We start from the raw sequence: 12,143 nt of genomic DNA, 5'->3' as shown, positions 1-12,143 counted from the left end.
CCGACAAGGGTGAATGCCACCCTAATGCTTATCTCTTTGGTTATTGCATTCATTCCTACTCCGACATCAATCACTTATCGGGCTTGGTGTTCCACGACACGACAACCATGACTCTGGTCCGTGTGCACTTGAAAGGCTTATGACAGGCACCATCATTTGGGAGGACGCCCACGACTCAAGCCTTACTTGTGCTCTGTGAGGATAAGCCATCTTCAAAAAGAGGGAGAATGTCACACGTCCCATTGAAGTGTCTACCCCCGCGCTTGGCTACGACCTAGTATGTACCATGGGCCTTGTAAGTCATACGTTAGGGTTTTAACCCATTTACAAAAGAAAGCGACGCCTACTTAAGCGTTAGATGGAGGTAGTTGAGATGAGGAAGAACTTGTATCAGACCTAAATCCCATATCTTCATAGTTGAGTCATTATCTACATCTCAAATTTGTTGTTGCTATACTCCACAGAGTTAGGAACATAACACACACCAATGAATTTTATGTTTTTCCTTGTCTTTTTCAACTCATTTTTCTATGATAGAGATTTTTTTGTGTGTTTTGTCTGTGTCGTAAGTAATTGAGTTTCAAATTCTCTGAGTTCTATTTTGTAAACTTTAAATTGTTTCAAAATAATTCAAATAAATACTACACATTAAATGATGCTCTTATATACCCAACGCCAATGAGACCAACTAGGTCTCGGTGGAAGTCAATGTGATCAACTAGGTCTTGACGGAAAGTGTGGAGATCTCTATGTGTTGCAACGTCTCTTTGTTATGTGCGAAAATCTTGTATTCCACCACACATATGATGCCTTATATAACACTGGTATAGAGAAATTTCATGTCGATTCATCCGGTGTCTAGAAGTAGAAGTCGAACTGGTATATACGTTTACTTTTCCTATATAACCTATATGGATTTCTTGTATGTCGTATGAAAAGTTTTTTCCTTGATTGATGATGCTTCTACTAGGCGTACTGACCAATTCCTACGCCTATGAATTTTTACTTATCATCTATAAAACTGTCCATCTAAATTTTCAAATCTACCTAATCAAATCATTATCTTCGTACCGAATTTGCACTCTACTCTAGTCTACTCTAGAGAGTTAGGAATATGACACACGCCAATAAATGTTATGTTTCCCTTTTGTTTTTTTCAACTCATTTTACTATGGTAGAGTTGTTTCATATTTTTCGTTTTCCTTTGTGTGGTGTGCAAAGTTTCAAATTCTCCTTGCGAATTTACCTTGTAAACCTAATTTTTTTTATCAAATTATAGTTCAAATAAAATTTATATACGTTGTATAAAAGGTGGTTTGAAGTGGCAATTGACCAATTTCGCTCACCGGAAACCACCGCCGCCGCCGGTCGCCATGTCGCTCAACCGCCTCAAGGAAACACTCCTTCCCTGCTCCTCCTCCTCCGGGCAGAGCCAATCTCAACCCCGATCACCGTCGCCTCCTCGCCCACCGCGGAGGCCCCCCAAGACCTCCCTCTCGCAGCAGCTCCTCCGCCTCGAGGCCTCCTACTCCCTGCCCGCCCCGCCACCGTCCCCTCCCAAACCCCTGAGCCAGAAGGCAGCGGAGGATGCGGCCGAACAACCGACCTCCTCGTCGGAGGAGGACGTGGCCCCCCGCCTCCGGCGCCGTCCGGCCCCGCCACCAGCGGCTTCCTTTGAGCCCCGCGGGCCCTATGAGCCACTTGTCCTCTCGCCGCCCGGAGAGCACCCCGTCGTCCAGGTACCATCGTAATTGTGCTCTCCTCCCTCAATTTCTCGCTGATTACAATTCATGGCTCCTTCTTCATGGGGATTCACATGATAAAATAAAACCTAAATACACTCCGAAACCTAATATTGTTTAGACTTAGCAGGCTTTCAGCATTTCAAAGATTGTTCCTTACACTTTCAAAGACAAATCCAGATTTAACACAAAAATTTATAGGTTCAAACCAGACAAAGACTTGGGTGTTAATATTTGCTGCAAGTTTGCGGAACCCAAAGTTTGCTCATGCGCACTCCCATGTGCTGACCCAATTCTACCACCGACAAGGTTTCGTAGCGTAGTGTGTCTTTACATGATGAATGCTCACTGGACCTTCTATTAGGGATTCGCTTCTCTTCGATTCTACCCACGGCATATGCCTTTTGTATCTTTGGCTATTGCCAATCGATGCATTGTTGCCTGCTTAAATTTTTTTATAAAACAGACCGCGAGTGTTCATCCATTATTTGTGTGATCCACATTGTCAGAAATGTATTTTCTTCTGGTAGATATTTTAGTTACTATCATTAGTTTCGTATTACTGTAATTTTATTTTTTGTGGTTGTAGGTGCCCCCATCAATTAATTGCAGGCTACTTGCGCATCAGAGGGATGGTGTGAGATTCTTATACAATCTGTATAGAAACAACCATGGTGGCGTGCTTGGAGATGATATGTAAGACTTGACAGTTGTTGTGTTACTATATTATAAGAATGCTCTTAGATTTTTGTGGCTGAACTGAAATTAACTGTACAGTATCCACAATCACATATTCACATCTAAAACATTGTATATGGAAGCAAAACAATAGATTGGAAATTTCCATCTCATTTTCCTTAACTGTAGATAATACTAGGTTCGGAACTGGATATAATGAGAATTGTCAAGTCCTTTTCATTAACTGCAGATAATATCAGATTAGCAACTGGTTGGATATGAGGTAGACTTTGCACAAAATATGATGGATGTGGAGTCATGTGTAACGCCCGACTTCCTTTTAATCATTCTCTTTCTTATGCTTTTCATCATCCATGTTCTTAATTTCCAGAGTTCAACGTATCAATATATTTCAAAGTATCAAAGTAACATTAAATAAAACCCTAACATGCAAAAGGGTTTCTGGCGCTAGGATCATACAGGAACCTTTTGGACACCTGTTAAAGAAATGCAGCTTAGCTTATACTGTAGATTGGTTATCATCCACATGATTTTCTTAGGCATTTATGTTATCAATGTAGTTGTAGTGAATTCTGTACTTCATACATTCAATGGGCACACCCAAATTTTGACATATATTCGTTCAGATTTATTAATACTTTCTCTTATTATATTTTAGGGGATTGGGAAAGACTATTCAGACAATAGCATTTTTATCCTCTGTTATTGGAAAAGATAATAATCAGGGCGAGAAATCAACAGACAAAGGAAAGAAGTCCAGTCCTGTACTCATCCTCTGTCCCACTTCAGTAATTCGGAATTGGGAAAATGAATTTTCTGAGTGGGCAAATTTTTCTGTTGCTGTCTATCATGGTCCAAATCGTGACTTAGTTCTTGAAAAAATTGAAGGTCAAGGACTAGAGGTGCTAATTACCAGTTTTGATACTTTTAGGACTCGTGACAAGGTTTTATGTGACATCTCATGGGAACTAGTGGTGGTTGATGAGGCACACCGTCTCAAGAATGAAAAATCGAAGTTATATACAGCCTGCTTGGGAATTACTACACGAAAACGCTTTGGTCTCACAGGAACCATAATGCAGAACAAGATAATGGAATTATTTAATGTGTTTGACTGGGTTGTACCTGGTTGTTTGGGGGATCGAGAACACTTTAGAGAATATTATGACGAGCCCTTAAAACATGGCCAGAGATTAAGCGCTCCTGAGAGATTTGTTCAAGTTGCTGATAAGCGCAAGAAGCACCTTGTCTCTGTTCTAAAGAAATTCCTGTTGAGAAGAACAAAAGAGGAGACTATTGGGCATCTCATGCTTGGGAAGGAAGATAATATTGTTTTCTGCAGAATGAGTGATGTTCAAAAACGTGTTTATAGAAGAATGCTGCAACAGCCTGACATACAAATCCTTGTAAATAAGGATCTCCCCTGTAGCTGCGGAAGTCCTCTGACTCAGGTTGAGTGTTGCAAGAAAATTGAACCACGTGGCATTATCTGGTCCTATCTCCACAGAGAGAATCTGGATGGCTGTCCTCTATGCCCCTTCTGCCTTGTTCTTCCTTGCCTTGTCAAGCTTCAGCAGGTTGTTTTTGATTCTTGTAATACCTTGGACAGTTTCAATTTTGAAGTTCTTGTAACTTAGTTTCCCTTCATGTAGATTAGTAACCATCTGGAATTGATAAAGCCCAATCCAAGGGATGAGATTGAGAAGCAGAAGAAGGACGCTGAGCTTGCGGCTGCTGTCTTTGATACGGATATTGAATTAGTTGGCGGTAGTGCTAAAAGTGAGAATTTCATGGGTCTCAGTGACTCAGAACACTGTGGAAAGATGCGTGCACTGGAAAGACTTCTGTCTTTGTGGACCCTACAGGGTGACAAGATTCTTCTTTTCAGCTATTCTGTCAGGTGATTGTTTGTTTGTGTGCTATTGATTACTCACTAAAAGACTTGATATATTTCCATTTACCTTAGCTACCCAGTGAGGTATATATATCTAGATCCAATCGCCGTTTTGCAGTTACCCTGTTTTATGGCACAAATTAGTGTTATTTATTTCCTCAGTTAGAACCAAGAGATGTTTCCCAACTGTATTAGCAAATTAGTTATATCAACAGCAAAAAACATCTTTATATTGGCTTTACAACCAATCAAGTTTGTCATATTTCAAGGAAAGCAAAAAGGCCATACTGCCTCCATATCATAATAAGTGATGTTTTGGACATGCTTTCAGTCAAATTTCCAAAATTTAGACTATGAACATCATTTTTAATTATTTGGATTGGAAATTTGAAGATAAAGATTTGTCTCAAAAAGTATTTTTAGAGTCTTATAATTTTCTTGGGTTCCATAGATATATTACAATAGAAATAAGTGGTCAAAGTTATACCACAAAAACTGTTTTGATGTCCAAAACGTCACTTATCTGTGATATGGAGGGAGTATTTCATAACTAAGAACTCTTGGTTTTGAACAATAATTTGACGATGGATCACGAATGCATGAAACTATCTTACTTCTATTAAAGTAAGATCTCTTCCCTTTTCTTCGATCGATAGTCATTTGTAATTATTTGTATTTTTGCCACTAAGTAGGCACGCTGTTGTAGCCCAGAATACCCCCATGGTCCCATTTGTTAAAGTGCTGCTATTTATGCCAAAATGATCCCAGGCGGAGTATTTTATTAATCTTTATTGTAACTTCAGCGATGATGATAAGATGTTGACGAATTAAAACTTTTGTAACTTGTCAATTTTTACCACCCGACCCTTATATAAGCACTGATCCGAAACAGAGCCTATTTTGGACTATAAAAAGGTTCAAACAAACCCTAGCCTATATTATGGTAACTTATTTGTGTAGTCATCTTCTTTGCACTTTTTAGCGTTGCGTTTATTTCTGGAAAGTTTTCTTTTTTAGATATTTGTACTTTAGATATGCCACTTTTAACATCATTTGTGTGTGACTAATTGTTTTATTTCACGTATAAACTTTACAAATAGAATGCTCGACATACTAGAGAAGTTTCTTATAAGGAAGGGTTACTGCTTTTCTCGCTTGGACGGGTCAACACCCATGAATGCACGCCAATCGCTAGTTGACGAATTCAACAAAAGCCCTAGCAAACAGGTAAATTTATGTTGATTTGTATTTGTATTTCACAGTCTATTCTGTGTTTAGAAAGCTCTGTGAATTTATTGTGCGAAACACTTTTTTGCAGGTTTTTCTTATATCTACCCGGGCAGGCAATTTAGGCGTTAACCTTGTCAGTGCTAACCGTGTGGTGATTTTTGATCCAAGTTGGAATCCTGCACAAGACTTGCAAGCACAGGACAGATCGTTCCGATTTGGACAGAAACGGCATGTCACAGTATTTCGCCTACTTGGAGCTGGATCCCTAGAAGAACTCATTTATTCTCGACAAATATATAAACAACAGCTTTCCAACATTGCAGTCTCAGGGAAAATAGAAAAGCGATACTTTGATGGTGTGCAGGTATTGCCACATTTGCTTCAGAACTTTAATAAGATTAGGTGGAGAATCTGATGTACTTTACTTGAGGTATTTACAGTTGTGGACAAGTTAAGCTCAAAAGGTGATGGGGACGAGGTTTATTTGGCCCATTATCTTAGAAAATGGTAATCAAGAACTGGAATCCTAATATTTGGAAGAATGCAGCAAGTTTTAAACATAAGAACCAAAATGATGTTCCTTTCCTATCCCACTATAATTTTTATTTTCTCCTAATCACCTGATGCACTTGGTTCTTTTAAAAAATTGCACGCTTCTCATTTCATGGCTGTGTTTTATCTTTTGGGCTGAATATTCAATTATTACTTAAAGGGTGACCATATTATGTTCAGAAACATGTTTTTTACACTTGAGAAATGTGTTGGTTGAAAGCATTTGATAATTAAACATAGTTTGGTATCAACATTTTGAATTTACTCAAATCAACAATGAGTCCCTCCCTCCCTTCCTAATGCAGGGTACTCAAATGTAAGAATTCACAAGTCTACGGAAAGTACCTGGTTGTATTGGCATTGTTACATAGAAGTTTATATCTTTACTAGTCTACGGATAGCTTCATTAGTATTTATGGTTAGATGGCATTATATAAGGAACAAAACAGGTGAACTTCACATTATTGCACAGATTGGTATTTATTTGCTTAATTTCAACTTGAGCTGTTAGTTTGGATGTTGTAAGTATAAGAATTTGTTGCACTTATAAGCACACTTCAGTTTTTGGCTTTTTGGTAATCTCTTTAACAACACCACATCAGTCACTATGTACCAGGGCTCTGTCTAGTTTCGAACATTGGTTAATTTGGTTAACTTGTTTGTTTCAGGATGACAAGAAATTTCAGGGTGAGCTCTTTGGGATCTGTAATCTGTTCCGTGACTTGTCTGATAAGCTTTTTACTAGTGAGATTATTGAGATGCACGGAGAGGACGAGAAAGCTAAAACATCTGAAGAAACAGGGATAAGAGAAATAGTTGACACTGATTTATTTGGTACACAGGGGCAAATGAAATCTTCCGCAGCAGCAATAGGTGATGAAAATCAGGCATTGGCTGATTATGGTATGTTCTGTCAGTATCTTGATTGAAACCGCTTTATTTGCTGTGTTGTAACATGATGTATGAAAGCTTCAGATGGAGAAATGACTAAGTAGTTGATGTTACTCCTGCTGCGGGAAAAACAATTTGATATTGGAAACTAGGAATTGAACATTTAATTTCCATGTCATCTCTTCATTCAAATACCTGCTCTAGTCATTTTGAGTAGTGTGTATTGGTGCCCAGCCTCTTTCATTCACATAATCAGAAAGATATTTCATCCCATGTCCCGACACAAAGCTTTAATATTTGTGAAATGTTTTATTTTACAAGGTCGCACTACAAAATCCATTTTCTTGAGTCGATGTTTACACTTCATTAGCCTCACGAGCTGTGTTTGGGTCCTATATTTCCACTCTTCAGTTTTTGATGTAGAGAATATGCTCTAGTTTTTCTGCCATAGTTGCATCTTCATTATTCATTCCAGAATGATATTAGTATGTCAACTTATTGCGAACGAAATGTTGCGTGCCTGCTAAGCTGATTTATGAAACCGAGCACTTACTGATACAGTTTGTTCCTTGTAAACAGGAGTTGTGTATGCTCACCGGAACGAGGACGTCGTAAACACGAGGACACACGACGACGACAGCAACGAAAGAAACGACGGCGTGACAGAAGAATGTGTCGAGCGCATCTCGGAGGACCTGCATAGTAAGAAGCAAATAAAGCCCACGGCGGACAGGGCGAAACTTCGCTCGGTGGAGGAACAGAAACGGAAGGAGTTCAGCCGTATCGCGGCCTGTGTGGGTATGAATGACCTTGAGTTCAGCAAGTGGCTGCTATTGGTCTCTCCTCTGCAGCGGCAGCGGGTACTGGACGATCATAGGAAGAAAAGAAGTATCACCAAAACCTAAATGACGCAGGGCTTCTTCAGAGTTTTTTTTAACCTTCATATTTTTTGGAAGACCTTGAGAGTGGAGTGGTGCCGAGCTTTCACATATGCTTTGGCTGTTTGAGACATCTCCATGTTTCTCTGTTTGAGAAGTGATGAAAATCCATTAACATCAGGCGAGATTAAAGTTGGCTCTAAGCTTGTGTGACCATAAACATGACGCCCAAATCAAATCGGTGCTCCAGGGAACAGCAATGAAGCCGCAACAGCGCTTGCTTAAGAGGAGGAACTCTTGCCTACCAAAACTTTGACATCAGTTGGACCATAACATCAGATCATCCGCACAACGATGCGGAGTATTGTGTGGTTCGACGGCTCAGTGATTTGTTCTATTTTTGCACGAGCAGGTGCTTCTATTGTAGTCCTCCCTGTTCAGATGTTTTTTCTCTCATGTCTTTCGAAACTATTCCCTCTGTCCCAAATTACTTCTGCAGATAGATGAATCTAAATTATCAAAAAAAAATAAAAAATCTTGTTCACTCCTTTCATCACTTTTACTTAGGTCCAGTTCTTTTCAGCTTACGGAGGGACTTAGTTTAGAATTTCAGGTCAAACCCAAAAGAACTGGTTTTCTAAGCAGGGCTTAACTTCTAAAGCCGCTGCTCGCCCTATGTAGTTGGAAGCAGACGGAGTCAACTTTCGACGTAACCCGGTAGTGCTAGGTAAAATGGGACTTCTACCTTCAGTAGGAAGTTTTTTTGAAAACGACCTTCAGTAGGAAGTGGAAAAACTGGAAATAGTAAAAAAAAACCATAGCATTGCTGTGTCATACAAAAAGGATTCAAAGGTAGGAATCCACAAAAAAAATCTATGCAGTTTCAATCCTAGAAATTCTTTTGCATGATGATTCAGTATACTCCCTCTATAAACTAATATAAGAGTGTTTAGATAACTAAAGTAGTGATCTAAACGCTCTTATATTAGTTTACCGAGGGAGTACAAACCAAGCAAGCCAGATAGGATAATTTCATAACGATTTTAATCCTTATAAATGGCACATCTTATATGAAGATCTTTCGAATAAACAAGGACCCTTAGACACAGCGAAATGACTAGTTGGATACATGGCATTTTACCATCCACTATCTGAAAATCAAATGAGCATTGTTGTTTGTGAAGCCAGAAACGGAGTGAAGATAGAACTATGACGACATTGAAATGAACTGAAACCGGGAACATCGAAATGCATCATATTTTATTTTGCGTTCCCTAACGAGCTCGGCGATCACTTGGTGAAGTGCAATGAGAATATGAAATAAGCACTACTGCCTAGACCGGGATCCCGCCGCCAAGCTGCGTTTCAAAGAAGTCGATGGCGTCCCCGTCTTGCAGCTTGAAATACGCCGGCGTGCGCGCGCCGCGCAGCCGAATGTTTTCGAACCAGAAGGAGCCGGTGCCTCTGACGACGTCCCCCGCCTCGTCGTAGTACGCATCCATGACGATCTGCAGCTCGGCGTTCATCCTGATGGTGCGGCGGACCAGGCGCTGCTCCTGGTCCACCACCTTGAGCGTGACGAACCGGAGATCCGCCGCCAACGGCGACGCCATGTTCCGCTCGGCTTTCGGGAGCGCGCTTGTCCCGCCGCCGCCCAGCAGCTCGGTGAAGAAGTCCACCTCGTCGCCGTCCTCCATCTGGAGCTCCGCAGGCGTCTGCCATCCGCGGAGCCGGCCGCCGTCGTAGAGGAAGCGCCCCGTGCCGGGCTGGACCGCCGGCACGCTGGCGTAGTAGAAGTCCATGAGGTTCTGCAGCTGCTCGGTCCGACGCATGGTGCGGTAGACGGTGTGGCCGTCGGTGTTCCGCACCTTGAGCGTCACGTGCACGCCGGGCTTGATCACCGGCTTCCGGTCCTCCCCCTCCTCGCCGTCCACGTCCTGCCTCGACATGCCTACGGTGGATCGAGCGATGTGCTTGTGTTGGCTTCTGCTTTGGTTTGGCCTGGAGGCGATCTGCGCGCTGCTTATAAAATGGCCATGGTTTAATTAACCCGGGAATTCGTATCGGCGCTGGACCTTTCGATTGCCGCACCACAGTAACTCCATGCGGGGATCTTGAACGATCAAACTCTGCGCAGGGATCGAAGCGACCAGGCATTTGTTCTTTTTCAACTACTACTACACTACCGAGTAAATGGCATAAAATCACCACTTTGAGGTTTAGATTTGCGAAAAACGCTAGGATACAGTTTCTTTGCAAAAAACACTATATCTTGTGTAATTGTTTTGCAAAAATCACTGATCATGGATTTGGCTCGGTTAAGTGCGTTTATGATAGATGGGGCCTTTTTTTTCTGATGTGGCATAACGTTTTGCCAAAAAGAGCCCTAGATGGGTCAAAAAGCAAAAACACCTCCAACATCCTTTCCCCGTACCGCCCAGGCCCTTCCCCCGTCTCCCTGGACAAACCGTTCGTCAGCCTCGCTCCCGCAGCGTTCTTCAAACTCGGTGGCGTCGGTCACCACCACGCACCCGCCGCTGCCGCCGGTCGACTGCGCACGCCATGCCGGCCTCGAGACTAGGCGGGTAAGGGCCCACCTCGAGCCAGCCCCGGCGCTCCCCGCTCCATTCCACCACGGTGGTGGTGCCCTCGATGCACCACATGCGGCCGTGCACCACCACGTGAGCCGCCGACGCTGGTGCGCGCACATGCTCCAGGCGCCGCCACCTTCGGCGAGGGATGCCGCGCAGTCGCCACGATTTGGCCCCCACCGTCGCCACCTCGTCCGGATCCGGCGAGGGATGCCGCGCCGCCGCCCCGATTTGACCTCCCGCACGAGTAGATGCCCAGCGTGGGCTGCCGGATCCCGTGCCGCGGCCCCGATTTGGCCTCTAGCGCGAGGAGCCGCCCAACGTTGGCTGCCGGATCCGGCGAGGGGTGCCGCCCCCTCCCCCCGATTTGGCCTCCTGCGCAAGGAGGAGCCCGGCGCCGGCTGCGTTGACCGCCCCAACCTGTGGCGAGGGTGCACATGGGCTGATAACATTTTTTCTTTTTGATTTAGGGGTGTCTATGTAAAATGTATGGATTAGTTTGTAAAATTATATTAAAATTGACCTGTCGCGAAATGTTATGCCACATAGGCGAAAAAGGCCTCATCTATCATAAACACGCTTAACCAAGCCAAATCCGCTTATCAGTGATTTTTGCAAAACAATTACGCAAGATGTGATGTTTTCTGCAGAGAAATTGTATCCTAGTGTTTTTTGCAAACCTAACCCTTAAAATGATGGTTTTATACAATTTACTCTATACTACTCAAAGAAAAGGTTAAATGAAAGTGCTGTTGAAAAAAGACGTACATACTGTCAGAACAAATTATACTTCCCCCTATCCTTTCTTTTCTACCAAGCTTTTAACTTTTTTGATTAAAACTAGAAAGTGGCTCTAGTTGGAAGCTAAAAAAAGTGGCTCTTGTTGGAAGCTAAAAAAGTGGCTCTTGTTGGAGATTTTGAAAATGGTTCTTTCGATGTTTTTTTTGACTAAATTTGCCATTGTTGCTCTAAACCTTAAAGAAAATGATGCCGGGCCAAATTAGCCTTAGCAATCGGTCTTTTTTGATTCATAATTGAGAGTTTATATTCTATGCTATAACTATTATGATTCTGGAATATGCGATTGATGTCTGCTACGCAACTTTATTCTTGTAGACACGTGTTGGGCCTCCAAGCGCAGAGTTTTGTAGGACAGTAGCAATTTCCCTCAAGTGGATGACCTAAAATTTATCAATCCGTGAGAGGTGTAGGATGAAGATGGTCTCTCTCAAATGACCCTGCAACCAAATGCAAGAAATCTCTTGTGTCCCCAACACACCCAATACAATGGAAAATTGTATAGGTGCACTAGTTCGGCGAAGAGATGATGATAAAAGTGTAATATTGATGGTAGAAATATATTTTTATAATCTAAATAAATAAAAACAGCAAGGTAGCAAATAGTAAACGGGCACAAAAACGGTATTGCAATGCTTAAAAATGAAGCCTAGGATCTGTACTTTCACTAGTGCAACCTCTCAATAGTGCTAACATAGTTGGATCATATGATTATCCCTCAAAGTGCAATAAAGAATCACTCCCGAGTTTTATTAGCGGAGAACAAAAGATAGAAATTGTTTGTAGCGTACGAAACCACCTCAAAGCTATTTTTTCCGTTCGATCTATTCAAGAGTTTGTACTAAAATAACAAAAAACTATTATTTCC

At 42.1% G+C, this 12,143-nt stretch overlaps 2 protein-coding genes across 3 annotated transcripts; one reads left to right on the top strand and one right to left on the bottom strand.

Annotated features, from left to right (window-relative positions):
- Positions 1–1,311: 1,311 nt before the first annotated feature.
- LOC125536528 (switch 2) lies at positions 1,312–8,442 on the top strand. Of its 2 annotated transcripts, XM_048699763.1 has the most exons (9): positions 1,312–1,739; positions 2,332–2,438; positions 3,100–4,018; positions 4,094–4,341; positions 5,436–5,562; positions 5,654–5,929; positions 6,786–6,804; positions 6,960–7,020; positions 7,588–7,807. In XM_048699763.1, the coding sequence occupies exons 1-8, from the start codon at positions 1,374–1,376 to the stop codon at positions 6,992–6,994; spliced, it is 2,097 nt and encodes a 698-aa protein (XP_048555720.1). In that variant the 5' UTR covers positions 1,312–1,373; the 3' UTR covers positions 6,995–7,020; positions 7,588–7,807. The 2 variants fall into 2 exon arrangements, with proteins under 2 accessions (XP_048555720.1, XP_048555719.1); XM_048699762.1 differs by having other exon boundaries at positions 1,315–1,739; positions 6,786–7,020; positions 7,588–8,442.
- A 521-nt stretch (positions 8,443–8,963) lies between these two features.
- On the bottom strand, positions 8,964–9,932 carry LOC125541331. Its single transcript, XM_048704774.1, has one exon. It carries the CDS (start codon positions 9,833–9,835, stop codon positions 9,221–9,223), a length of 615 nt encoding a protein of 204 aa, XP_048560731.1. The 5' UTR covers positions 9,836–9,932; the 3' UTR covers positions 8,964–9,220.
- Between the last annotated feature and the right edge of the window lie 2,211 nt (positions 9,933–12,143).

Source organism: Triticum urartu, chromosome 2 (genome assembly GCF_003073215.2).
Source record: "Triticum urartu cultivar G1812 chromosome 2, Tu2.1, whole genome shotgun sequence".
NCBI lineage: Eukaryota > Viridiplantae > Streptophyta > Magnoliopsida > Poales > Poaceae > Triticum > Triticum urartu.
Note: the sequence above shows the minus strand (reverse complement) of the source record. Positions and strands in the feature narration are given on the sequence as shown.

Excerpts from the sequence above, each read along its gene's own strand:
- LOC125536528 (XM_048699762.1), top strand. The coding sequence starts at position 1,374 with ATGTCGCTCAACCGCCTCAAGGAAACACTCCTTCCCTGCTCCTCCTCC. Across the intron at positions 4,019-4,093 it reads GCCTTGTCAAGCTTCAGCAG|ATTAGTAACCATCTGGAATT; the intron begins GTTGTTTTTGAT and ends CCCTTCATGTAG. Across the intron at positions 5,930-6,785 it reads GATACTTTGATGGTGTGCAG|GATGACAAGAAATTTCAGGG; the intron begins GTATTGCCACAT and ends TGTTTGTTTCAG.
- LOC125541331 (XM_048704774.1), bottom strand. The coding sequence starts at position 9,835 with ATGTCGAGGCAGGACGTGGACGGCGAGGAGGGGGAGGACCGGAAGCCG.